Here is a 26,391-nt window from a genome sequence, read left to right as displayed (position 1 = left end):
AGATGCTCCAAGAGTGTTAGTGGATGGTGTAATTAAAGTCAATATAAACAACACTTTTATGCCTTTCAAGCCACATTTACATTTGCCATTTGATTAGGTTGTCATGGTGATGCTGTGAGGTTACATGTCCACCACGTAGGCTGGGAACTTGGACTCCAAGCAGTTATGTGACTGGCTTATCTTCAGTGGCCAAGCTGAGAGGAGTGCAGAGCCATGGGCTCACGTCATTGGGCAGATCTGCCACCTCACTGCCTTTCAAGTCCAGGATAGAGGAGAGAAAAGCAACTATAATTTCCTTATTCAGCTATTCAACTTCATACATTGCATCAACTCAGTCCCCAAATCTCTCCTAAATACACTTTCTTCTTTTATTTCAACCTAAAGAGAGGAAGAAGAAGGAAAGGAAGAGGAAGACCATAAGAATACAAATACAGTAAATTCTGGAAAAGATATGGGGGAAAAAGAACACTTTTATATTATTAGTGGGATTGTAAATTAGTGCAGCCATCAGTAAGGAGATTCCTTAAAAGACTAGGCATGGAACCACCATGTTACCCAGCTATACCACTTGTCAGTATTTATCCTAAAGAATTAAAGTCATCATGCTATAGTGATATAGGCATACCCATGTTTATAGTAGCACAATTCACAATAGCCAAACTGTGGAACCAGCCTAGTTGTCTGTCGACAGCTAAATGGTTAAAGAGATGTGGTATATATACATACACAATGGAGTTTCATTCAGCCATAAAGAAGAATGAAATCATGCTAAGTGAAGTAAGCCAAACTCAGAAAGTCAAGGGTCATATGTTTTCTCTTATATGTAGAAACAGAAAGAGAGAGAGAGAGACAAAACAAAAAGCTTGGGGGGAAATCTAGTGAAAACAGAAAGGAGGCCAGTTCAGTAGAAGAAGGAGATGGAGGAAGGAGGGGGGAAGGGAAGAGGGGAGTACTGGGGAATTAAATTGCCCAATTGTACTGTTATATTGTGTGTATGTATGAAGATTTAACAATGAATCCCACTCTGATGTATAATGATAATGCACCAATAAAAAGGAAAAGAAAAAAAGGAGGGAGGAAGAGAAGAGGGAAGAAAAAGGTGGAAAACCTGTGACAGGTATTCAGAGAAGTCTCCTCTCTCCGTGTGAACCACTGTCATCCCTTCCAGGACTGTCTTCTTACTCTAACCTGCCAGCAGCCATGAGTGCATCCTGACATCCTCACCATGAGGATCGCATCAGCTTGTGGGCGGCAGCCCCTTGGGAGGGCATCTTGAAACCTAGACTCCCTGTCTTCTTAGTTCACAATCACATCACAGGATTCTCCATCTTACTTGGCGCTTAGCTCACAGCAAAGCTGCAGACATGAGTTTTAAATAAATTATTGTGCCTACAAAAGAGCACTATCCAAAAAACAAAGAATGACTGGTAGCATTTTAGTCCCCTACCTGAGGCATTGTCTACTGTGCCCAAAGGCTCAAGTCAGAGAGGATCACATTCCCATGATAGAAAATGGTTCTTTTTTTTTTTTTTTTGTCTTTCTATTTTGGTTTTTATTCTGAAAATGGCAGGATGCTGCCAGGGTGGGGGGATAGATAGCAGCTGGTTTGTATATTGTCTTCTCTCTGGGAAACCTTTTGGAAGGTTTCTTTGAATACTATCCTTGACTTGCTCCCCTAGAAAAAGCTGAAGCTGTGATTGTTGATAAGGAACAATAACAGTTAATTTAGACAGAATTCTCCATCTTTATTGAGATAAAACAAAAACACCAAGAAACAAAAAACTTCAAGTGGTAATTCTTGCTACTGGATGGCACCATGCACTGTCAAAAAAATAAGGAATTTCCTATGGGCTTGAAGCACAAGAATTTTGCATGTGACCTTAATATGTCTCCAAAACTGGAGGTTTCAGTAACTGGCCCTATGTTCCTCTCTAATTTACAGTCTTTTTCCTCTGCCCACTCCTCCTTAACATTGTGAAGATAAATATTGCCATGTTGAGGGCTGTTGTGCACCGAAATGTTTATTCTCCCCAAGATCTTATGTTGAGCCCTAACTCCTGATTGGAAGTAGGGTCTTTGAGGTGGTAATGAGGCTAAGATGAGGTCACAAAGGCAGGGATTTCCTAATAGGATTTGTGTCCTTCTATGGTACCAGAGTTTGCTCTCTATTCAAACACACCAAGGAAAGGCCATGTGAGGAAACAGTGAAAGGTGGCCCCCTGCAAGCCAGGAGGAGGGTCCTTAACCACAACCTGACCATGCTGGTACTGTGATCTCAGATTCTAGCTCCCAGGGTCAGGAGAAGTAAACATCTATTGTTACCCAGATCAGGGTATGAGATTTTGTTATGGTAGCATGACTGACCAAGATGAAGGTTTTATATAATAGAGAACATGGGTCATTTCCTAAAACAACTTAATGATGTTATACCCATCTTATAGATGAGGAAACACCTATGGAAGTTGATGAACAAGCACACGCTGATTAAACAGCAGAACTGGGATTGGATCTCTGTTGGCTCAATCTTTTCCCTCCCTAGTTCTTCTGGGTCTGCTTTGTTTAGCCTGGTCCTCTTTGTCCTGGGAAAACTTGTGGCTAAAGTGGCCACAGCATTAGGAAGAGATGGCAGAGACCACTCATCAGTCCATGAGAATTACAGAAAGGAACCCTAGGGCCCTCACAGAAGCCTGAAGTTTCTGAGAGTTTGAAGAAATGGGTTCATGGTAGTGGTTGGGGAATAGAGTGAAGAATGTCTGGTATTAGACTTTCTGGGTTAAATCCCCCACAAGATCAAGGGAAATGTATTATATTCTCTGTGCCTCGGGGGCCTGTAAAATGGGGAATAATTATGGCACTTGCCCATTAGGGATTTTATAAAGTATAAAATGAGATAATGTCTGTGAAGTGCTTTAGGACACTACATGGCATAGTGTAAACACTTGCAAAGAGAGGGACTGAGGGCATGGCCTGGACTGGGAAGGAGTGACTGAGCAATGCCTGACCACTGCAGCCAGCACTGGTTCAGGAGACACGTCATCCTGGTGAAAGTCCAGAGTGACCATACTGCCCACACCTGCAGACACAGGAAACCTGAGAGAAGCACTTGAAAGGCCATTCTTCCCTCACTACTCCTGTGAGATTTAGATGGGAAAACTGAGATTTGGAGAGGACACAGTCAAGCAGAACATGCACAAGCTTTAGAATCACAGCTGAATTTGACTCTGGCTTTTCTGAATGCTGTGTGTGTGTGATCTTGGGCAAGTTACTTAACTTCTCAGATCCTCAGTTTCTTCATCCTAAAAAAAAGAAGAAGAAGAATTGATAAATAACTACCTTAAAAGGTGTTATAGGGATTAAGTGAGAAAGACATGTGACAGTGTCCCTAAAATTGTTGATGTCTATTTTTCTCTAAGTGCCTTCTTGTAGTTACCCAGTAACTGGTAAGGAGCAGAGTGAGGTCTAAGATTAGATTTTTGAGATTAGACTTTTGGGCGCTTTGAGACCACAGGAATGTATTTAAAGAGAAAGTGAGATGCTAAAGTTCTGGTCAGGGGTGTAGCAAGGATTTGTTATTGGCTCCCTATCATTCTTGGATTTTTTCTATGGAAAAAAGTACAAAATAGAGCAAGAAAAAAAATACAGTCATAGTGTCTGTATCTAGAATCCCCAAAGGGTCTCAAGATTAACAGTGGTTGGGTTGTACACATAGCTAATTTCTGCACATGGACTTTTAGTGAGTCCTCATTAAGTCATTCAACCAAAAAATAGTATGAAGCATCTGCTGTTTGTGGGAAGCTAGGTGCTTGGTGCTACAAAAATTGATGGAGTAGTCACTGTCCTAGGAGGACCCTATTACAGTACATTAGATAAAAATAAAAGAAAAAGATTCACTACAGGGTGTGATAAGGTCATGGCAATGGAATGAACATGGAGGCACAATGGAAAAAGTCCATATTTGGTCTGGAGCTGTCAAGGAATCGATGTGAGAACTGTCAGAGCTAGGAGAAGCAGGAGAAAAGCACATCATGACACGGAATGAGAGAGAGCCTGGGCTGCATTTGAGAACTGTGACTTTGATGTGGCTGGGCACGGGGCACATACTGGGGAGCAGAGATGCTGAGGCCTGACTCAGACTGCCCCCAGTTCCCAAAAAGGCACTGTGTATTGTGTAAGGAGTTTGGACTTTGTCCTAGGCATGGGAGAGATCCACAAAAACCTTTTTAAAAAAGAGTTCCTATTTTAAAATTTTCATCAGGTAGAGATTGAAGTAGACGCTGGACTGGGGGTAGAAGAAATTCAAGATAAGGAAATCAATAGGAGACTACGGCGGTGTCTGGATGAGTAAAGATGAGATTCAGTATCACCAATGATGATAGGGCCTGAGCTTAAGATATAGAAATTTTATATCTGATATATATTTGGTTGTGAATACACGAACACACAAGTGTACACGCACTCACAGAACCAGATGATTGGTTCTGTCTTTACTGTAACACCTGGCCTGAATCCCACTGGGCTCCCAGCTCCCCATAGGAGTGCCCAAGGTCAGCCCTGGCTCCTTTTGCCTTGCTTTATCCTCTTACTTCTCCTCTGTGGTAAACCCAAATGGCTTTTCATTTCCAAGCTAACCTCAAACCCAGAGTTTGAGGTAATTAAACACTGCTTGTGAGGTTGTGGTACTGGAAACTTCCTCCCAAACCGTGTAAGTGCAGGATGTGCAACGTGCCTGGACACATGCAGCACTCCCAGGACCATGCGGCTCAAGACAGCACAGCTGCATTCATTTCTGCAATCAGAGCTCTAACACAGCAATTACATCCACCCAGGGAATGACAAATCAGCATTTACGATGGATTCTGATAAACAAATGCAAACCAACCCCTGAAGAAAAACAATAAAAACATAACCCACAGCACACACTGAAAGAAATGAGTAGTACTAAACGTGCCTTCATTAAAAATAAAAACTCTTACTCAAATAGATAGAAACTCTTGTGGAGTGTAGGGTAAAGGTGGATGGCACGTTATCATCCAAGTTTCTGGAACTCTTATTACTGTGATGTTAATGTTAGTAAAAGGGTGAAGGACTAACATTTACTGCCTATTCTCTTTTTTTTAATCCTCCTAAAACAACCTTAGGAGGATGGAGTTGTTATTCTCTTGGAAAGAAGGCATTTCAAATTCCCAAAAGTCCAACATTATCATGTTCAATAACTGGGGAATCAGCTGAGCACACACAGGTGACATGCTCTCTATTTCACTGCTATCAGTAAAAGGCACACATGAGCAGATCTTAGAAAAATGAATGCATATGGAATATGATTTTTAGTAATCTGAAGCAGTTCTTCATTGTGTATCAGGCACTGTGTTAAATGAGTGCTTCAAATAGACCTATTCTCTTTTTAATCCTCAAAACAACCTTACTAGGATGGAGTTGTTATTCTTTTCAATAGACAGGAAACTTTGGGAAAGAAAGCTCAAGTAGTCTTCCCAAGTTCATGCAGCTAGTATGTGGCAGGATCAGGATGAAAACTCAAGTCCCTTGAATTCCAAAGCCTGTACTCCTTCCATTGCCATCTCCTGCTCAACTTATCAAAATGCAAGCGACTGTACTCCACAGCCTTGCTGGAAAGAGTGCCAGTTCCATATCTGTAGAGAACATTAGATTAGAAGAAGCCTAAGGAAAGGTCAACACCAAACCCTCAGAAACTGAACACAAGCCCCAGGTCGCACAGCTGAGGTGTCAGTCCACTTGATCACTAATGTCTTTTCTCCCCCAAACCAGTGTTCTTACAGCTACTTCAGGCTGCATTCTCCTGGTTCAGGAGTTGGTTTTTTTTGTTGTTTGTTTGTGTTTTTTTTTTTTTTTTTTTTTTACAGAAGTTCATTATACTTGTTTTCTTAATCATGAGATTTCTATTCTTGTTTGAGTCTGAAAAGGAGCTGGGGAAGCAATAGCTTTTCCTTTGGCAGATGTAGTCAATGGAAATGAATGAGCTGAATCTCCCTACTGTACATATCTGCATCCACAAGTTCCTACAAGAGGATGAATGAGAACTGATTAAATCACAACAAAATGGTTTTATTTATAATTAGTGCTCATGTCTTGAAACACAAAACTCCCACCCAAATATTTATCCTGAGGATAAACATGTCCCCCACGTGTTGCCATAACTAGTTCCCGCTGGCAAAAAAGAACACATCTGAGCATCTGCATCTGGTATATAACAGATACCTTCCATAAAAAGGGCTCAGAGGATGCTCTTGTGTGGTAGAATCTGCCCAAGAGGCCTGGACCTGAGCTTTCTACTGGGTCTGGATTAAAAGGTAATTTTCTCTCAAAGAAAAAAAAATAATTCATAAGCTCAGTTATGTGGATCTCAATGATATCGTCAACAGAAATCCTTTGGATTTTCTTCAAACTGAGAGGCTATATGGAATCACAATGAAGCTTGACATTAATACAGAAAACTTCAAGGTTAAAGAAATATGAATATCCTTTCAAATTAAGCTAAGAGCCTAAGTTTTTCTCTAAGGGTATGTGGTTCAAAGTCTCTAAGATGGAAAGATAATTGGGACATGATCCTCCAACTATGTTTGGCACTAATGGATGCAGGTATAGTTAGATGGAGGTGGATAGAATTGAGGGAAGGGAGCTGATGGGAATGAGAAGCCCCATGTGATCTCAACATCTACCATTGGGCAGAAAGAGTGGATGTGAGGTTGGAACTGACTTATACCACACAGGTCAATCCTTAGTCACCTATAGGTTTCTGTCTCAGTTCCACAATTCACCTACTAGTAATAAGTGGAAAAGGTTAACCATTTAAGAAATCCTTGATATAGGAAAAAGAAACAACAAAAATAAGACTGCCTGACAATTGTTTGGTGCGTAAGCTGAAATCCTGCAAGGGGATCTTCTGGTACAAAGGATTTTTCAGCAAGAGAGTTTAAGCTTGGTGAGATCCACAGAGCACACAGGGCCACCCCTGTAGGGGAAGAGAGACATGGGGTTTTCCAAGGCTAGAAGGCCTCTGGGTCTTATTTACTTGAACTTCAGCAGCCCTGAAGTCATTCAAGCTGCACAGAGCAATTGCCAAGATCTGTGGGGTTGACCTGCTGTGACCCCAATGTTTGGACAACAGCATTAGCACCTGACAAACAAGTGATCAAAATATATCTTCTCACATTGACTGGGAAGGTGCAGTCTGATTTGATTTTCTTAAGGAACTGTTATATCTCTTGAAGAGGTATCAAGACGTACTAAAGCAACAGTTCCCCATAGGTGCTCAGCATTCACTCATTCTGATCCTGAACTATCTGACCTTGCCTCTTGCAGGTCTGATCCTCATTCTTCTCTCTCTTCACCTCTCTTCCTATCTGGATGCTATACCTTCTGTTACATTCTCCAACATGATTCACAACACAGTATTTCTTGGTCTCTATCACTGATTCTCTTTTCTGTTCAGGTTTTTTTTTTTTTCTTCTTCTCCTTGGTGTTTCCCCCACTGATAAACCCATATACATCCATCCTTCTCACCCAGTCCTGAGGCTCTTATATCCAGGATGTTGCCCTTTCCTCCATCCTCACAGAAAGAAAACTTGGAAAGAAGGCATTTCAAATTCCCTAGAGTTCAACATTATCATGTTCACTAACTGGGGAATCGGCTGAGCACACACAGGTGACATGCTCTCTGTTTCACTGGTATCAATAAAAGGCACACATGAGCAGATCTTAAAAAAATGAATGCATATTAAATATAATTTTTAGTAATCAATGCAATTCTCTGGGCTAAATACCATGCCTTTAAATGCATTTTCTACTTCCATCAAGTAGAAAAGAAGAAAGTAAGAGAAAACCTTTTTTTTTCTAACTTGCTTGGTAAGGAAAATAAGAAGGCAACAGCAAAATGAACAGAAATGGAATCATAACACAAAAGCCAAAGGAAGGTGCCACAGGAAGGTGACTGATCAAAGATGCTAGCATGGTGCTTCCTCTCTGAGTGGGCTGATGGGCGCTGTACTTCAGAGGCAAAGGCAAAGAAATAAATGCTTCCTCATGCAAAGTAGAAACCCAAGAGCCCTCAGATCTATAAACCATCAGCTAAATGGATGCAAATGTGCGTACGGCCTTCCTTCTTTGGAACTACAAAATCATAAAATGTTTACAGTGTTAGACTCCATTATACAAATTTACTCTTTAGAAGAGGAGGTGAATTAAAGACAAACACTACAATTAAAATACATAGAGCAAGTTTCACAAGATCAAAGTCTTGGAAAATCCATGGTGTAAAACCAAGGATCTTTTACAATTGTGAAACAATTCTAAGGCTACTAGCCCCTTAGTACATTTCATTCCAGAAAACTTCTCATCATTGGACTTTCTATGATATTTGTGGCCTCAGAGTTAGAGTCAGATCATGGGACAAATAACCTTGCTCAGATGATGTCCTCCAAAATGTATAAGAAACAAGAGTAGGCTTACAGTGGTATTCTTATTGCTGATTCTATTAAAATTTCACCTTTTAAAAGTCTTTAAACAGCATTTTATTTAGAAAAGAGGCTGATATTGGGTCAAACTAGCCAAGAAAATCATTCCTGCAAGCTTCTGATTTTCTATTTTCGTTCTCCAAGAATCCTGGTTCATAAAGACAAACTAAGCCTTGGCAAAGAGATAGGCACGCTAAAACTGAGTCCAATGGAGAAAGTGACAACATTTCATCTATAGACAGCCAACTTTGTGAAAGGTTTGTATTGCATGAACTTCAAATCCTTATTTTTATTTAAGTCCTCTAAAAAAAAAGAAAGAAAGAAAAGGAAGAAACAAACCAATAAACAAATAAGAATATTAAAGAAATTTATTATCTAGAAAATATATTTTCTAAACTATGAACATTCTTTTTCCATTTTCAATGTAAGGAGTGATTGTTTTTCCAGGGGCCTGAGAGAAAGAAGGAAATCCCTTGAGCTTTTGTAGTGTTAAAAGAGTCTCACTTGTATCTTTGTTTCCTGGGCAGTGTGGAGGGCTGCACAATGTCCTCACAATGACAAAACCATGGGTGAATGTAATCATGTACTCACCAAGCTGCACCTTCTCTATAGTTTGGGTGATAAGTCTGCTTTGTGAGAATAGAACTGGAATAAGGCTAGTTAGTGAGAGAAAGCCAATGACTCCAATATTCCAATAAAACATCTGAAATTAAAAGGGCCTGAGTCCATATCCTTTACAAATTCACCAGTCCCAAAGTACCTCTTAAGGAACTTTACATTTTGAAAAATCTTGCATTATTAATAACTAGTTTATTTTCCAATATTTAAGATAGGCAACTGCCAAGAATAACTTAAGACACTGGCATGAGATAACCAGTGTCAACAGTTTTGTTTAATTCTAGGCAAAGACAAAGGAATAGGACATTCTGGATGAGTTGTATAAATTAATGACAAATAAATACAGGGTTTCTGTTAGATTTTTTTAATTTGTTGAACAATAACTTTTTTTTTACAATAACTCTTGGACTTTCTATTATGCAGCTCAGTGTAATCTGGAAAGAACTCAGTCTTCTGCTTCCTCAGGCCTCTCTTATCTGTATCCACTTTACCACCAATCATATTTGGTCCTTCTCAACTCCCTCATGGGGATTAGATTTCTTTTTTTCACTAAATTTCCTGACTCTGTTTTTGTCTCCTATCTGTGTTTAGATGATATATCTAAAGCTCAAATCTCATGGTGTCACTTTTCAGTGTCCCTCTCACCCTCAGGACTAAGGTCAAACTCTTCACCCAAAGAATTGCCCCTGAGGCCCCCATCCCATGTTCTGCTGTCCAACCCCATCACTCCACTACTGTCCTCCATCCAGAATCATCCACAGTTCTTCCACACCATGCAGATCTGCTTTATTTGATTGGGACATCTTTTCCCCAGTTTGTCTTTCCAGAGAATCCCTGTACACCTTTTAGGTCTTAGCACTGTCAAAAAATAAATAAATAAATAAAGTAGTCTCCTCAGGAAAGAGGTCAGAGCTGACTTTTCTTTTTCACCTATGCAACACATTACATAATTTAGCATAAGGACTAAAGATTACTCCCTTTAAGAAACCTTCTCACCCTTCATTTTCCCCACTAAGGTAAAAATTATGTGAACACATTATTAATCCCATATTTTAATATAACATGAAACCTATTATACTGATTTACATTTGTGAGCTCACACATCTGTCTGTCTTCTCTGGACTCCAAGTTCCTTGAGAGCAATGACCATGAACCCAGCACAGCTCCTGAACACAGTAGGTACTCAACAGTTTGTGGAATAAATCAGCCAATGGTCTCAGGAGATCTGGAATTGCGTTTTGCTCTACCCTTTACTTTTTGGGAGACTATAGGCAGCTCAGTCCTCTGGGTCCCAGAGCACTTTCCTATAAAATGAAGGTAATAACACCCAACTCACAGGGATTTCTGTGAGGCTCAAATGAGAGGACAGATCAGGAGATACTTCAAGAGCTCTAAGGGTAAAACATGAACACTCTATTTCCTTATTATTATGAAATATGCTGAGAAAGAATGAGAAGTAATTGCAATAAACAGTGGTGGTAGCTTCGTGGGGGTGGGGAGTGGGGGATATGAGGAGGGAGAAAATAGATGGAGTCCTGGTGAGTTGCAGAAGGACACAGGGGCCTGTCTGTTCCTTCTACCTTCAGACTCCATTTCCTAAAAGACTTCTCCTCTCTCCCTCCTCTCACCTGACATCCCCACTTTCCAGTCCTCACCTTTGCTTGCTCTTATTACTGACCCAGCTTCTCATGAGTTCTCCTGCTTCCACTTTTGCTCGTCTCCAACCTATTCTCCACACAGCAGGAAGAAAGATCTTTTCTTAATGTAGATCAGATCATGCCACCTCCTTGTTTAGAGCCATTGAATAGTGTCCTGTTTTATAGCAGATGACACCCAGTTCACATCACAAACTCTCGGACCCTTTGCCATCTGGCCCCCCAGCTCTCCCCACCCTGATTATGTGCAGCTCCCCTCTTTTGCATTGTACTTTTTATTGGCCTGTCTACTGTTAGTTCCCAGAACCTGCCGTGTAAAGCTATTTGTTACCTTCAGACTCACAAGAACTGCTCCCTCTGCCCCAAAAGCTCTTCCTCAGCTTCTCCCCTGGTTGGCTTCTTTTTCTTTAGGTCTCTGCTCAAATACAATCTTTTAAAGAGCTCTTACCACATTTTTTAATCCATTGATCTATTGAAGGGCATCTAGGTTGGTTCCACAATCTAGCCATTGTGAATTTTGCTGCTATAAACATTGATGTGGCTGTGTCCCTATAGTATGCTGTTTTTAAGTCCTTTGGGTATAGAACAAGGACAGGGATAGCTGGGTCAAATGGTGGTTCCATTCCAAACTTTCCAAGAAATCTCCATATGGCTTTCCATATTGGCTGCACCAATTTGTAGTCCCACTAGCAATGTATAAATGTACCTTTTCCCCCATATCCTTGCCAACACTTATTATTGTTTGTACACATAATAGCTGCCATTCTGACTGGAGCGAGATAAAATCTTAGAGTGGTTTTGATTTGCATTTCTCTAATTGCTAGTGACGATGAACAATTTTTCATGTATTTGTTGATTGTACATCATCTTTATATATACACAATGGAATATTACTCAGCAATAAAATAGAATAAAATCATGGCATTATAGGTAAATGGATGGAGTTAGAGAAGATAATGCTAACTGAAGTTAGCCAATCCCCAAAAAACAAATGCCAAATGTTTTCCTTAATATAAGGAGGCTGATTCATAGTGGGATAGGGAGCAGGAGCATGGGAGGAATAGTTGAACTCTAGATAGGGCAGAGGGGTTGGAGGGGAAAGGAGGGGGCATGGGGTTATTAATGACGGTGGATGTGATGATCATTATTATCCAAAGTACAGATATGAAGACATGAATTGGTGTGAATATACTGTGTATACAACCAGAGATATGAAAAATTGTGCTCTATATGTTTAATAAGAATTATAATACATTCTGCTGTATTACAAATTATAAGTTGTAATACATTTATATTCACAAATAAATAAATAAAGAGCTCTTACCTTTCCATCCGAAGTACATCATCTATTATTCTTTCCCTTGGTGCCCTGTTTATTTTTTCCCAACCAATCACCAATAACTATCTTATAATTTGTTTACTTATTTATTATATTTCTTACTAGATGAATAAGAAGATTTATGGTCAAGTTTTTGATGCGATTCCTAATATTGAATAGTGCCTGGCATTTAGTAGGTGCTCAATAAACATTGGATGAAGGATAGTTGAATGCACAGGAAATGAAACAAAGAAGAGATGAGATCCAGGAGAAGAAGCAGGATACTGTATGGCAAGAAGGCCTGACAGTCCTGGGCAGCTTAGGGACACCATGAAGACTTTCAGGATATACCTTGTATAGCAAAGTGGAAGGAAGAGGCCAGGGAAGCAGGAGGTGAGGGAGCAATGGGCCAAGTTCACTTTCTTCACACTATTTCTTCTGGTTGGAAATAATCTCTCTAAACACCTATAAAAGCACAGGGTGCAGTGACACATGCCTATAATCCCAGTGGCTTGGGAGGCTGAGGCAGGAGGATCGTGAATTCAAATCAAGCCTCAGCAAAAGCAAGGTGCTAAGCAACTCAGTGAGACCTTGTTTCTAAATACAATACAAAATAGGGCTGGGGATGTGGCTTAGTGGTTGAGTGCCCCTGAGTTCAATCCCTGGTACCCTTTTCCCCCCAGAAAAGCACCTGGCATGGTAGGCATTATAAGGCAACTAGTACTAGAGGTCACTGGAGGTTACTGGGGGACTAATCCTCTGCTGGGAAGCCCTTCCAGCTGACACCCCCTGGCCAGCTGCTCCATTGGCATGCATGCCATCATCTCCCACCGGCATGGCCAGGCAGCTTCTCAGGCTCTGCAGACATGAGGAGAAGCTGCCATCAGCTCTTAGAGTGTGAGATCATTGGAAATCTTTCAGCACTGATGGGTGGATTTCAACGCTGTTTCTAAAAATGGCCATTAATAGGTTTTTCTGCACACTATTCTAAATCTCTACTCACATTTCATCAGCAGCAACTGCACTGCTATTATCTGTCCTTGTGATCTCAAGTGATTTTTTTTTTACCAGTCAAACAAATAACTGTGAACCAGAAGAGACCAAGAAGAAAAAGAGATAAGAAAGGAGTCTATGACATGGGAGCTGAGCTTTCTGTCAAACAGTGTGTGGACTGTCTTTGAGATCATGTCACCACAAAGAATAAATAGAAACTTAAAAAGCAAGTGGGAGTTGGGAGCATGTCCTTGCATCAGAAATGGACACAGAAGTGATGGCAGGAGCTACGTTGCAGGTTTATTCAGATTTACAATATATGACAATGTTTACTGTAAAACATCGCCTCTGCCATCCTGGGGAAAGATTCAAAAGTACTTCTGTCTAATCAACTGAGGTTGATTCTAAGCACTATTTCAGAATGGCAGGCAAAGTGGTGTCTTTCAAAGGCAGTAGATTTAAGAGGCAGACACAGTCAGAATCCCTATCCACCATTCATTTCATGGGCAGAAAGAACTTCCACTCCTGGGGCTCTAAATCCCTACTGTAATATGGTGGTCAAATGTTAGGGCATTATCTACCCAAAGACAACTATGAACTCTAAGTCTTTTGGGGGAAATGCTCATCATGAATGCTCATTCAATGGAGGAGAAATGCTTATTTAAAATATGCATGTGCAAGTATATTGATCACTCACAGCAAAGTCTATGGAGATCACAGGACTATTGTAAAATTCCCTTCATAGTCTGAATGCTAGTTGGGAAAGCTGGCTCGGAAATGGCCCACTGAGCTGAATCTGAAGCAATGTCATAACTTTCATGCTAAATGATAAGGAGACATTTCCTTATCTTGCTATATTGCTATCAAAATCTCATTAGACTGGGAGTGCTATAATGATGGATACATTTGTATTTATTTTTTAAGGTAGCTTTAAAAACCTTGGTTTCCAAAATACTGGAATAAAGTTCTGAGATTCCTGATGGTAGCCACTATCTTCTACTCCAGCTTCAACTTCCAGAAGCACCAGCTCTTTAAATGACCCTTGAATTTCTGTTCCCAGAGATATTTTTTTTTACTTAAGGTTCTTTCAGACAAATGTTTAGATTATTCAGGCTTTAAAAACTCCATTGAGTACTGAGAAATTATCAAAAAGGTTTCCATCCAGCCTGACTCTTCCCTGACTCACTCCTCCAATCAAGTCTGCCAAAATCAGATGTTGTTCATGCCTTTAGAGAATGAGGTTGATCCTTCGGTCTTCCCCTCTCCTGCATGCTCTAAGTGGGCATGAACCAGGTCAAACTCTGCTGTGTCTGTGACTTTTATGGCCAAACAGGGCTTCAAAATGGAACAAAAGCTTTAGATATATAGATTAACTTGAGAATTAATTAAACACCTACAATTTGTTTTACATACAATATTTCACTTAATCATTAGAGCAACCTGTCAAATAAGTGTATTTTATTGTCATCCTCATCCACAGATGAGGAAACTGAGGCTCAGAGAAATGAAGTGACCTTTGCAATGACAGTGAATGACAGAACTGGTATTAGAACTGTATTAGTCCATTTTTTAAACTGTAACTAAATACCTGAGGTGGGTAACTTTATAAAGAGTTTTGTTTTGGCTCATGGTTCTGGTCTAAGGTCAAAGGGTCATATCTGGTGATGGCCTCCTTGCTGGAAGAGTCCCAAGGTGGCACAGGGCATCAGGCAGCAAGAAAGAGGGAATGAGTGGTGTGTGTGTGTGTGTGTGTGTGTGTGTGTGTGTGTGTTTGTGAGTGTTCTCTAATCTCTCTCCCCCTTTTTATACAGCCACCAATATTCAATTATCGAGTTTCCCCCAATAACCTGTCTAATCCTAATTACCTCCAAAAGGCCCAAACTCTGAACAACATAGTTGGATTAAGTTTCCACCCTCTTAGTTCCTGACAATGAAGATTAAATGTCAACACATGACCCCCTGGGGGATACACTCAAACCACATCCAAACCAAAGCAGGAAGCAGGGGCTTTTCTGATTCTAAATCTTGTATTTTCCAGGCATTGTGTTCTGCTGCCCAGTATCTGGTCACTGGCCATGCCTCTTGGGGGATCATACATAATTGATACTAGCTGACTACTCTCTTTCATTCTCAAAATCCTTTAACCTGTTGCTAGTTACAGCAGGTCCAAATTTAATGTCTTGAAAGCAGCCCCAGGATAAGAATAAATAATCTCATCATAAAGATGCTGTTCTTTAGATAAAGTGCACCTGGCCCAGCTTCAGAGCAGAAAAACTCTTCTAAAGAAATGTATTTCCAAAATTTATATGACCAGAATGAAAGATTTCTCTTGGATTTTGAAATTTTCCAAGTGCATGGAGAGATCTAAAAATAATTTTTATTTTCAGATCAAGCTTTTCACCATCTTTTCAGAAGAGATGGCAGATGGCAGTTGGTGTGACATTGGTTTTCACTCTAGTAGTTTCTGATTTGTGGAGAAGGGAATATGGAAGTAATTCATGTAGTCATTTTTATTGAGGGGACACTATGAGGAGGGGATTGTGCTGGTTATGGAGCATCTGAGTGTCTCCTGGATATGAAGATGACACAGTGATGGAGACAGACACACGCACTAAACACTGTACACTGAAACCAAGTGTGAGAAAGAACCACGACTATATATACACACCGAAGGAGTGTAGGGGATGAACAAGTTGCTTCTTTGTGGCAATATTAAAGAGGACAGTGTGGCAGAGGTGACCCTGCAGAGGCTGAATCCTGAGGCATGCTGAAGATTTTGAAAAGAGAGGCCCAGTGTGAATGATTCTCTCTGGCTTTATGCAACATAAAATCAAGGAAAAGAAAAATATGAAAGATCACATCCAAGTATGGAAGACATTAACTTTTTTGTTGAGCTCTATTGCTCAATTTCTGTACATTTAATTACAAAATTAATGGGTGGTTATTCTTGGAATTCATTCTCTTTCATGATCTAAACAGCTTCTCCTCTGCCACCTTCATCTGCCAACTCTGATTCTTCCATTTATCTTGGCTCTGAAAACACTGCCATTAGAAATGTATCTGCACCTCTCTTCCATCTTTCTTCACTTGAATGAATGACCCTCTAATTATACCTACACACTGCCTTGAAACTGCCTCCTTATTCACTCACTGATCCTCATGTCACCTTGGTTACACTTAACTCCTCAAAGGCAGAAGAAGAAATTCTGTGTTTACTGTGAGGTCTCCATTGCCTAAAAATGTAATAAGAACTCAGAAGATGTCTATTGATAAATTTAATATGTAAATAAATGAATCATCCTGTAATTTTTAAAGTTCCCTCCAACTCCATGATACCCTGATTTTAGCAGAGCCAGTGGAAGTGATAACAACAGATACCCACAGGCAGGAACAGGGAATGCTCTAGTTACTATCTTGGAAAGGCCACAGTGCATCAGACTTCATGTAGTCATCCCAGGTAAGAGGGACCTTGCACACTGGAAATGGTAGGGTGGTATGGTGGGTGTAAGTGTGGGTCCTAAACCCAGGTGGATCCAGCTCCACCATTATGGGTTGCATGACCAAAGGCAAGTGGGCTAACCTCCTCATACTTCAGTATTCTCACTTATAACAAAAGAATAATAACTGTGCTTATCTCAAAAAGTTATGGTATTGTATCAAATGAGTCAATGCATGTCAACTGCTTAGAACAATTCCTGGCACTCTGTATATCCTAAAAAAATGCTGTTATAGTTATTACTTGAATTCCCTCCATAACACTATCAAAGAAAATTCAGAATAATAGGGATTTAGGTTGGAATCCTCAATACTTTTTTCAAAACCTTAGAGAAGGAGCATGGAGATTATGAGCTGTTGACTGAAGACTAGCTCTACTGTACACCTGCACTCCTGTTTGAAGTCACTGGGAATCCCACACCTCAGGAAAGAGGCTACTTTGTAGAGATGTGGACTCTCTCCTTCTGTTTTCTGAGAGAGCAAAGCTAACCAAAACAAAGGACTCCACTGGGTCTGTTTTCTCCAGAATTCCTCACCCAGGGGAGAATGTTTCAGGACCATAAATAACAATACAGAATGAGATTAAGGCTTTAAAAAATAATATTCCCAAGTTGCTAATCATTTAACTATACCCCCTATCATCCCTGTAGTTTTTCGTAACCACTTTTAAAAGCAAATGCAGCTTTGGTTTCCTCTTATTCAGGTTCCTCAAAAGCTGATGATCTTTCCATCAAAAAACCCTCTCCTCAAATGACTGGGTGCATTTTACTTGTTCCTGTGTCCTTTTGGTAAGAGCTATGTTTTAACTAGGCTGCCTGGCAACCCTCTGGGTATGAAATGAATGAATGCTTTTAACCATTGACCTCGGCACCCCCAAGTGGAGGACGTCTGTCAGATTTTCATCACAAGATCATACAGCATGTTTTGTGTTCTGCATCAGAAAGGCAGTTGGACACCAACCCAAAGGATTTCCCAAAGTGCTTTCTACACATCAAAGTGAAGGTTTTTAAAGCTGACAGTAATCCATGTCTTTGCAAACAAAAGTGCTGCACATTAGTGATCCTTTTGCAATTGCCATACAAATCAAAAGGATTTGCCTTCCTCCCCCTATAAGACTGGCGTCTGGAAAGAAGAAGGCAGATAATAAAAGAAATATTTGGTAGAACTGACAAAAAATGCAAAATAAAATAAAGTCACAAACCCTAGAGCCTACAAAGGCCAAAGACAACCAAGAGAAACTGGAACGGGGGATACTATTAAGTCTGAAAAATCATTCAAAGAAACTCTATGTACAGCTCAGACTTGGACCAACTTAAAATACCAGGTGGTCCAGGTTGGAGTCAGACAATATATATTTCTGTACAGGATTTGCCTTCCAGAACTGCTGTTTACATAATCTATATATTGCTATTTACAGTTGCTTTTAGAACAGGCAGCAGGTTCTTGTGTTAACATTTTGTTATTACGTGAATCTAAATGTATCTGCTTCTAGAAAATAGGGGGTTATAAGCCTGAAATAAGATTACTTCAGAGAGATTTCCACCCATATATCACAGGTGGGTCAACTTCCAAAAGCTGAATGTTGTCTAGAAACTGAACTCCCAACAAAAACCTGTGACCTAAAATTGAAACAACAATGGAACATTTAAAAAAATTTTATGAATAGGAAATAAATTTCCCATAATCCCTCTGCCCTAATGCAATCATTTTCATACATTTACTTCCAACCATTTTTCCAGAGTTACATCTTTTTATAGTAACACATGCTAGATTCCATTTAGCATTTTGCATTTTAAATTAAGCATTCATTGACATAAGCCAACATTTCTGAAGTCTTCATAATGATCACACAAATCCTTATTTAATACATAATACCCTTTCTCTGGAGAACAATTCAACTATTTATAGCAACATGTTTATAAGAACATACTTTCTGAGTATCAACCTCAGGATCCAGGAGCAGCAAATCTCCCTCCTAAGCTCCTGGCACCCACCACACTTGCTTAATTTTCAGATCCCGGGAGATGAGGCTCTCTCTTATCTTCATCAGGGCTCCTGTGGGCCAGGGAAACTGAAGAGGTTTGGAACAGGAACAGAGACTCCAAGAAGTCAAAGTGGAGGGTGGGGTGGGAGTTCCAGGAATTTGGAGGTGCTGACAGAAGCTAGGGCCTCCCAACCTCTGGTCCACTCCCTAGATATCTCTTTGTGTTTTTCCATGAGCCTCAAGAATTGTCTCCTTCCATCTCTAATTCCAACATGCCATTTTTGTCTTTTTTCTTCCCTGGGTTCTGTTTAACGCTAATAAAAGTGGAGATACACAGAACAAACATCTTTTTGCTGTCCCCAGCTCAGCACTTCACTCTATGATAGGCCCCTGGACACAAAAAGGGCCAATGTGAGATTTGTTCATATCCTAAATGGGTATGCCAACACCACCAATGGGGATGTTGAGGGAGGAGAGATTCTAGAGTGAAAGAAGGGTATTTTGGTAAAAGGAGAGATGAAGGAAAGGGATGAGAACAGAGAGCCTCAGCAGATGTCTCTGAATGACTCGCTTATTCACTATCTGTTAACTGAGCACCAACTAAATACCTCAGATAGATCAATGAACAAATAGACAAAAATTCCTGCCTAAATGGAGCTTACATTATACTGAGGAAATATAAATAACATAAATAATAAGTGAGTTTAATAATATGTTAGAAAGTGTCAAATATGATGAAGGGTGAACACATTAAGGGGGTCAGTTTCATTTAGGGTGGTCAGAGTGAGTCTCATTGAAAAAGTGAGAAGCCTGGAAGAAGGGAACGAGGGAGCCACTTAGGCTATTTATCCTATTTAGGGAAAGTGTGTTCTGCAAAGAGGGATGAGCCTGCACAAAGGCTCTAGGTAAGAGCTGTCCTAGAGTGTTTGAGGAACATCGAGGAAACCATGCTGTTGGAGCAATGGGTGAGGCAGACAGATAGCAAAAGATGAGATCAAAGAGAACCACATCATGTCAGGCATTGTAGTCCTTGTCTTAGAAAAGTTTTGCACAGAAAAATGGTGTGATTTGATGAATTAACTTTCATAAACACAAGTCAACATTTTTGAAGTCTTCATAATGATCATAAACTTGTCTATTTAACACAGGATATAAAAGGATCACCCTGTTGTTGTGTCAAAAACAAACTAGAGGAGCAAAAGCGGATGCAAGGAGACCAGTGGGGAGGCTGCTGCCTAAATACAGCAGAGAGATATTGGTGGCTTGAAACAGGTGGAACCTGCAGTGACAGGAATGGGGTTCAAATTTAGTCTGAGGATGGAGCAATGATTTTCTGGTGGATTGAATATGGTACCTGATACAAAGAGAGCAGTCAGGAATATGTGCAGGGTCTTAGCCACTCAGGGTGTGGTTGACAGACACAGGAGTGGATTGAAAAAGACGGGAAATTACGAGATCAACAAGGAAATCTTTGCACAGGTAAGTATGAAATGATGAGGGTGTGAACAAGGTTGGGGATGTTGAGAAAGAGATGGATTTTAAAGCTTGGGTTAAAACTGACAGCTAAGAAGACAAGTTTGGGGATAATAGTTTGTGTCAATATTCCCAAATATCCATCCTCCCTTTCTTTAATGGTATACAATTGTTTGTTGAAAATGTGGGTGCCCCCATCAAAAAGTTACATTTTCCAGGTTCTGTTGTAGCTAAGTGTAGATATGGTCAAGTTTTGGCCAATTAGATGTGAGTAAAAGTGATATTCAAGACTCCTGAATGGTACCCTTTAAAAAGGTGTTTCTCCATGGGATTAATTTGAAAGATATCAGTCATATTAGGAATATTCTTTAATAGATAGAATCAGTATCAGTTTCTAAATGATGTACCAAAAAATCTATTTTGATAATGCTCCTTAGGTCATTAAAAATTAACCTATCTAATTAAAAAAAAAAAGGTATTTCTCCTTCCTGCTGGCTCCTGTATAGAATCTGCAGTGGAGGTGAGAGCAGCCCTCCTACACAATGAAGTATAAAATGCACAGTGAGGATGACAAAATCAAACTCCGTGCCAACTTGTAACTGCCTACCTGACTTGTTTATAGGAGAGACATTAATCCCATTTTGTTCAATTCTCCATATTTGGGGTTCATTTTGCTAAAATTACCTGATCTTTCATCTAACGGTTCGTTTAGCTGTTCTAAGAATAAAGCTCCAACACCAAATGCTTACCATCCCATGAAGCTAGGACTGTATTTAACAGGGAAGGATTTAATTCCACCCTGCTTCTGCTCAACTTTTCCTAAAATATCTGAATTGTATTTGGGCTTCAATGTCCTGAGTCACTGCATAAGAGGTTCATGTCTAGAGTAAATTGCTGCATATGGAAGTCATGTTTACTTAACAACCTATTGTTTCCCAGTCAATCAGGAGCTCCAATTTTATATCATATTTGAAGCAGAGATTCCAGGAATACATATTATGTTATGTACCTCAAGGGCAGAAAATGGCATCACCAATAAACTTCTAATTCCTCGCAAAACCCATCATCATCTCCTGAATGATGGGTGAGTCAAGCCTTTGTTGACAGATTCTCCACACCCAAAGGAGGCAATATCAAGTTCCACTGAACAAAAATATATAGTTCATTCAACAACAAGTCCTGGCTGTGTGGGAGTCTAATAAACCACCACTGAATGCAAAAGGGATTCAGCTGAAACCTGTCACCTCATATGTGTAGCCAAAGCTGCTTTGCAGGCCACTAAGTCTGCACACATTCCCCAATCAAACTGCATCTATTCCACTAGAAGGGCTGTCACCTGCTGTGCTAGGAAGTATCTGAGGGCCCACTGCACGAAACATGCTGGTCCACAATCACATGATTTTTGACTTTCACCCTTTTCATTATTTTTCTGAACATCAAACTCAAGAGATTAAAAAAAAAAAAGGCAGAGAAGCAGGTGAAGGGTCAGCAATGGTTTTGGGGCCAAAGGGGGAGGCTGGTGCACTCTGGGAAATAACATGATCCTCTGGTAAAACGACTGAGAGCCTGGAAAGATTAGGGCAAAGTAGGTGCATTTCCTCCAAAATGGGCAGCATGTGGGAATTATCTAGGCAATGAGCTGTGAAGTAGTGACGTTAATACTAATGAGGTTGAGAGGAAAAGGGCCACAACTTGATGGAGATAAAGAACAAATATTTACTGAGTGCCTCAAGTCAGGCAGAGAGAACATCATGTGACAAGTCAGTCTCTATCCTCAACGTGTTCAGGGTCTGGGGTGGAAAAAAACCAATCAGTCATGATAGTAAGGAAACAGAGGGATAAGACAAATGCCGGGGACTCAAATGTAGCTTGGGGAGTGGGGAATAGGATAGCCCTTCCTAAAAGAAGATATAAGTGGGGCTAGAGTGCTAAGCACACATTCACTAAGCATGTGTGAGGCCCTGGATTCAATGCCCAGCTCTGGGGGGGAAAAAAAAGATAAAAAAGACAAAGATATAGATAAGCTGAGGCCAGAAATTTTGGTGACATCTGCATATGAAGAAAACCCTATAAAATGGGGTTGTTAGTTGCCTATTTAAGTATGCAAAACATGGCTGATGTCAAGCATCTACTCTGTTGCAACAAAACAGGTCATCGTCACTGTATTATATAAAAAGTGGAATGTTAGTTTAGAAAAATAGGAATTAGAAGTTGACTTAGGATGAATTTGCATCATTTAGAAACTCTGACCCCATTGAGGGAACTTGGAATCATATAGTACCAATTTTGTCATCAATAGGACTATGCATGAATCAGCCAGGGCAGATGTAAACTGGCATCACAATGGATTGGAATTTTTAAGGCTTTCTGCTTCTGCCCACTTCTACAACCAAAGATTGTCTCTGTAAAGTCCTTTCACTCTCTAGATTATCTTTTCTTCTGAAAATGATGATGTTAGATGAGAACAATGGCTTCCAAATTACACCCCCCCCCTTTTTTTACTACAATCCATAGTAGAAATAGACCTTCTACATGGTTACTTGGTAAAAGACCTATTTTATTAATTTTAAATGCATTTGCTCTTTTTCTATTCTAATCCATTTCTTTTTAAAAATTAATTGCTGGCAGACCCATTAAGCTAATATGCTGATCCCTCCTTTGTGACCATGTAGTCAAAGCAATTCTAAACAAGATCACCTCTCATGGCCCCTCTAACCTCAGTTCTGGGCATCATTCACACAAATACCTAATATTTAACACATTACACTTTTCTAAGTGTGATTTCACAGGGGTTATTCCCTAGGATCCTCATAGCAGGGGCATAACAGAAGCAGAGGAACTTGTGGGATTCATCACAGACCACACATCCAGGACACAACAGAGCTGAGTCCAAACCCAGGGATTACGTGGCAATAGTGATGCTTGCTCTGGTTAGTAGCTCATCTTTTCTCAGAGAATTCTACCTTCTGACTACTCTTCTGCTCTCAAGCTTCAACTTATATACCTCTCCTGATCTATCAATGAAAGATGCAACTCAGCTAAACACATTCCAAGAATTTAATGTTAACTGCTAGATTCTTTAGGAACTACCTTGTCACAGATGCATGAAACTCAGTCCTTGCCCTAGAATAGCTCACATTCTAGTGGGGAGGAAAATCTACCCACACAACTTCCCACTAACCACAGTACCAAAGACCCTTTAGAAGCTGCCCCTCTCTTTTGCTTCTTCAGCTCTGTTTAACCTCAGAACTCAGGAAGCCTCAAGTCTCTCTTGGAGACTATGAGCACTGGAGGTGGTCAGGACAGCCAGAGGAAGGCAGTCCAGTGGGAAGAAAAGTATATCTCTGCCTGGGCTGCTTCCCAAGAACCAGTGAAAGGGGGATCCAACGGGTTCTCAGCAGAACCCTAGATACCCTCTTCACACCCAGAACTGTATCAACTGACTTCAGGGATATATAAAAAACATTATCTAACATCACACAAAGATCAGGCCCCATGGATTTATGAATCACATTCTAATTATATTACTTAGAAGGGAAATAATTTATATTAGGGACAAGTATGTTTTTAGGTGCCCCAAACCTCCTTTATTTTCTTAACTATCCACAAGGCGATAAGTGCTGGTTGGTAATATGTCCATATTTCTTTTTTTTTTTTTTAAAGAGAGAGTGAGAGAGGAGAGAGAGTGTGAGAGAGAATTTTTAATATTTAATTTTTTAGTTCTCGGCGGACACAACATCTTTGTTGGTATGTGGTGCTGAGGATGGAACCCGGGCCGCACGCATGCCAGGTGAGCGCGCTACCGCCTGAGCCACATCCCTAGCCCCATATGTCCATATTTCTAAGGCAGTTGTTGCCATAATGATTGGATCCTACAGTGGGAACTCCTGTTTTGCTCTCCAGAATCCATCCCTCTTCCCTCTGATGGCAATATTCAGATTTACTGTAGGGAAACTATAGCCCCTTTAATTTAAGCTAATTGATACAGGTGGTCCTACCCTGTCTTCTAGGAATAGGCTCCAAATGTCTTAAGTTGCTGGTGATTGGTTTGGGAATGGAAGAGAATCCAATCAGATCTATAAGACAGGTTCACTTTCTGAGGCTTCAGAGAAAGCATTCTTTTTCTTTCACAGGAGCTTCAATTGGTGGGTGTGGTATGGTAGATAGGGCAATGAGGTCATATTGAGGAGAACACTTCATTCAGATGGAGCCTAACAATGAAGCTGACATTGCAGAGATGGAAAGAACCTGCAGCTTTAGGAATGAATCTCAACTTCTTACTCATGCCTTGCCTGCACCCTTCACCCTTTCTTCTCTATTTTTTTTTTTTTTTAGTTAAAGAGACTTTTGTGTGCTAAAGTAAGTTTGCATTTTCTAACACTTACTATCAAAATAATTAAACTGATACAAACCTTAAATACTTTGGGTAGTATATAAGGGCTCTTTGGGGGAGAGCAGGAGGTCAGTATAATATGTAAAGGTTGAGAGAAAGATTTTTTTCCTTAGCTTCTTTTAGTAATTCTGTAGGAAACTATCACAAAACTTAGCATAATGTAGTTGTTTCTACTTCTCGAAAACATCTTTTCTACACAGATTGCCACATTTAAATCACAATCTTGAGTCAAAGCAATTATTAACATTTTCATTTTGTAGTAATTATTTATTGGACACTTCATGTAGTTAAAAATATGACTTTGAATTCATTAATTCATTTAATTGTCACAATAACCAAGTTAAATAAGAGTGGTGAGTCTGCCATAATCATTTCAGACTGAAGAAAACTGAGACTCCAAAAAGTTAAATGAATTGCCCAAGTTAATGTGGGGAGGTAGGGCGAAAGGCCTCAAATCTAGGTCTCCTGCTTGTATCTCTCTCAACTTGATCCTCTGGACCAAAGACACTGACTCTATCGCCAGACACAAATATGTCTGCTCTTAGGTTAATGTACTGGTATTAGCAGTGGGATGAACTGGATCCTAGCATTAAAGATCTGCATTCCAGTGGCAGATCCAGAACTGGCTAGGTGGTGACCTTGGGCATGTTCCCTTTGTCTGTTTTCTGTTAAAGGAGAGGTTTGAACTAGGATCTCTGATGCTGCTTCAAGCTCTAAAAGTTTTATAATTCTAGACCTTTCTGTCCCCACTCTCAAATTAATCTTTTCCCCAGAATAACAATCATAACCTTAGCTGATATTTATTCTCTCCTAGGTGCCAGGTACTGTGCTAAGAACTCTGCCTCTGTTTTCTCCTTAAGCCTTACAGCATTCCTATGTCAATTATATCTCTTTGACAGATAAGGAAACTGACTCACAGAGGTTAAATGAACTCTTCAAGATCAACAGGATTAGAAAACATCAGGGAGTCTTCTGACTCCAGGTCACACTCACCGTGAAGATCTTAACTGAGTCCACATTGTTTTTGCTGAAAAAATTAAGCTCCCTGCATTACTCGTCACCTCTCTCCATGTAGGAGGGGGAGGGAGGGAAACAAAAAAGCCAAACCAATACATTAAGCTACTGCAAGGCAAAAACAGAAACCTCGGGAAGGGCGCTTGTAGGATCCTTTCCAGGCCAAGGGGGCGGGGCGCCCTTTTCCTCCAGCCAAAGGATAGCTCTAGCGTCCTACCCTCCCAGAACCAGACCATTACCTTGTTGAGATGCGGGTTCCTGGTGACATCGTATCCACGCTTCTTCAGGGCCACAGGGCGCGCCGGGCCGGGTTTGGAGTGGCAGGCTCGGGCGGGTGCGGAGGGTGCCCAGTGTCGAAGGGCACCGCAGGCCCTGCGGGGCTGGAGAGCCAGCCGCGCGCCCGTGCTCAGCGCGGCGCCCATGGTCCTTGCGCCAACCTGGACCAGAAAGTGACCAAGGTCAGGGGCGCTTTCTAGCCAGCCAGTGCCCACACGTCAGCAGAGCAATCGGCCTGAGCCAGGGACACGTCCTCTGGGAGCGTGAAGGGGCACCCTAAAGGTTAAAAGCGCCAACCCTCACCCCTCCTCAGTGGCCACCCGCTCTGCATTCTGCTTGCGGTGTGCCAGGCCTCGCCAAAGGCAAAGCGAAAGCAAGCAGAGCAAGCAGATCCTGTGCGGGTGACAGCCCGCGCCATCCCCGCCCCCACCCCAGGGAAGCAGAGGCGACTGCGCAGCTACAAGTCCTTGGACGCTCAAACCTGTAGGGTGGTTTGCCTAAGTTCCCTCCTCCCGCTCACCTGCGTCGTTAGTGAAGCCAGAGTCTATCCGGCCCTGCTGCGGGGCAGGCGGGGCGAGGCGCTGCGGGTCTGTCTTTCCTCTCTCGCCAGTGGCTGGGCCGAGCGGTCGCGGGGCTGTTGCGTTTTGGAAAAAGCCTTCCTGAAACCTTTCTGCACAGTGCCA

General features: G+C 40.9%; 1 protein-coding gene across 4 annotated transcripts in view; it reads right to left on the bottom strand.

Moving 5' to 3' along the window:
• ME3 (malic enzyme 3) overlaps positions 1 to 26,148 on the bottom strand; it is a 201,515-nt gene extending 175,367 nt beyond the window's left edge. Inside the window, exons 1-2 of one of the 4 annotated variants that reach the window (XM_081282422.1) lie at positions 25,672 to 25,785; positions 3,272 to 3,296 (exon numbers count right to left, since the gene is read on the bottom strand). Coding sequence is in view for 1 of the 4 variants with exons in the window: in XM_081282420.1 (XP_081138546.1) it covers positions 25,672 to 25,854 (183 nt within the window). In the remaining 3 variants the exon portion in view is untranslated. Of the gene's footprint in view, positions 1 to 3,271; positions 3,297 to 25,411; positions 25,554 to 25,671 lie in introns of those variants that run through there. The other 3 variants (XM_081282424.1, XM_081282420.1, XM_081282423.1) reach the window with 3 other exon arrangements.
• Positions 26,149 to 26,391: the final 243 nt, after the last annotated feature.

The sequence above is a fragment of the Spermophilus citellus genome (genome assembly GCF_964194105.1).
Source record: "Spermophilus citellus genome assembly, chromosome: 2".
In the NCBI taxonomy this organism is placed as follows: Eukaryota; Metazoa; Chordata; class Mammalia; order Rodentia; family Sciuridae; genus Spermophilus; species Spermophilus citellus.
This window is presented reverse-complemented; position numbering and strand designations above follow the sequence as displayed.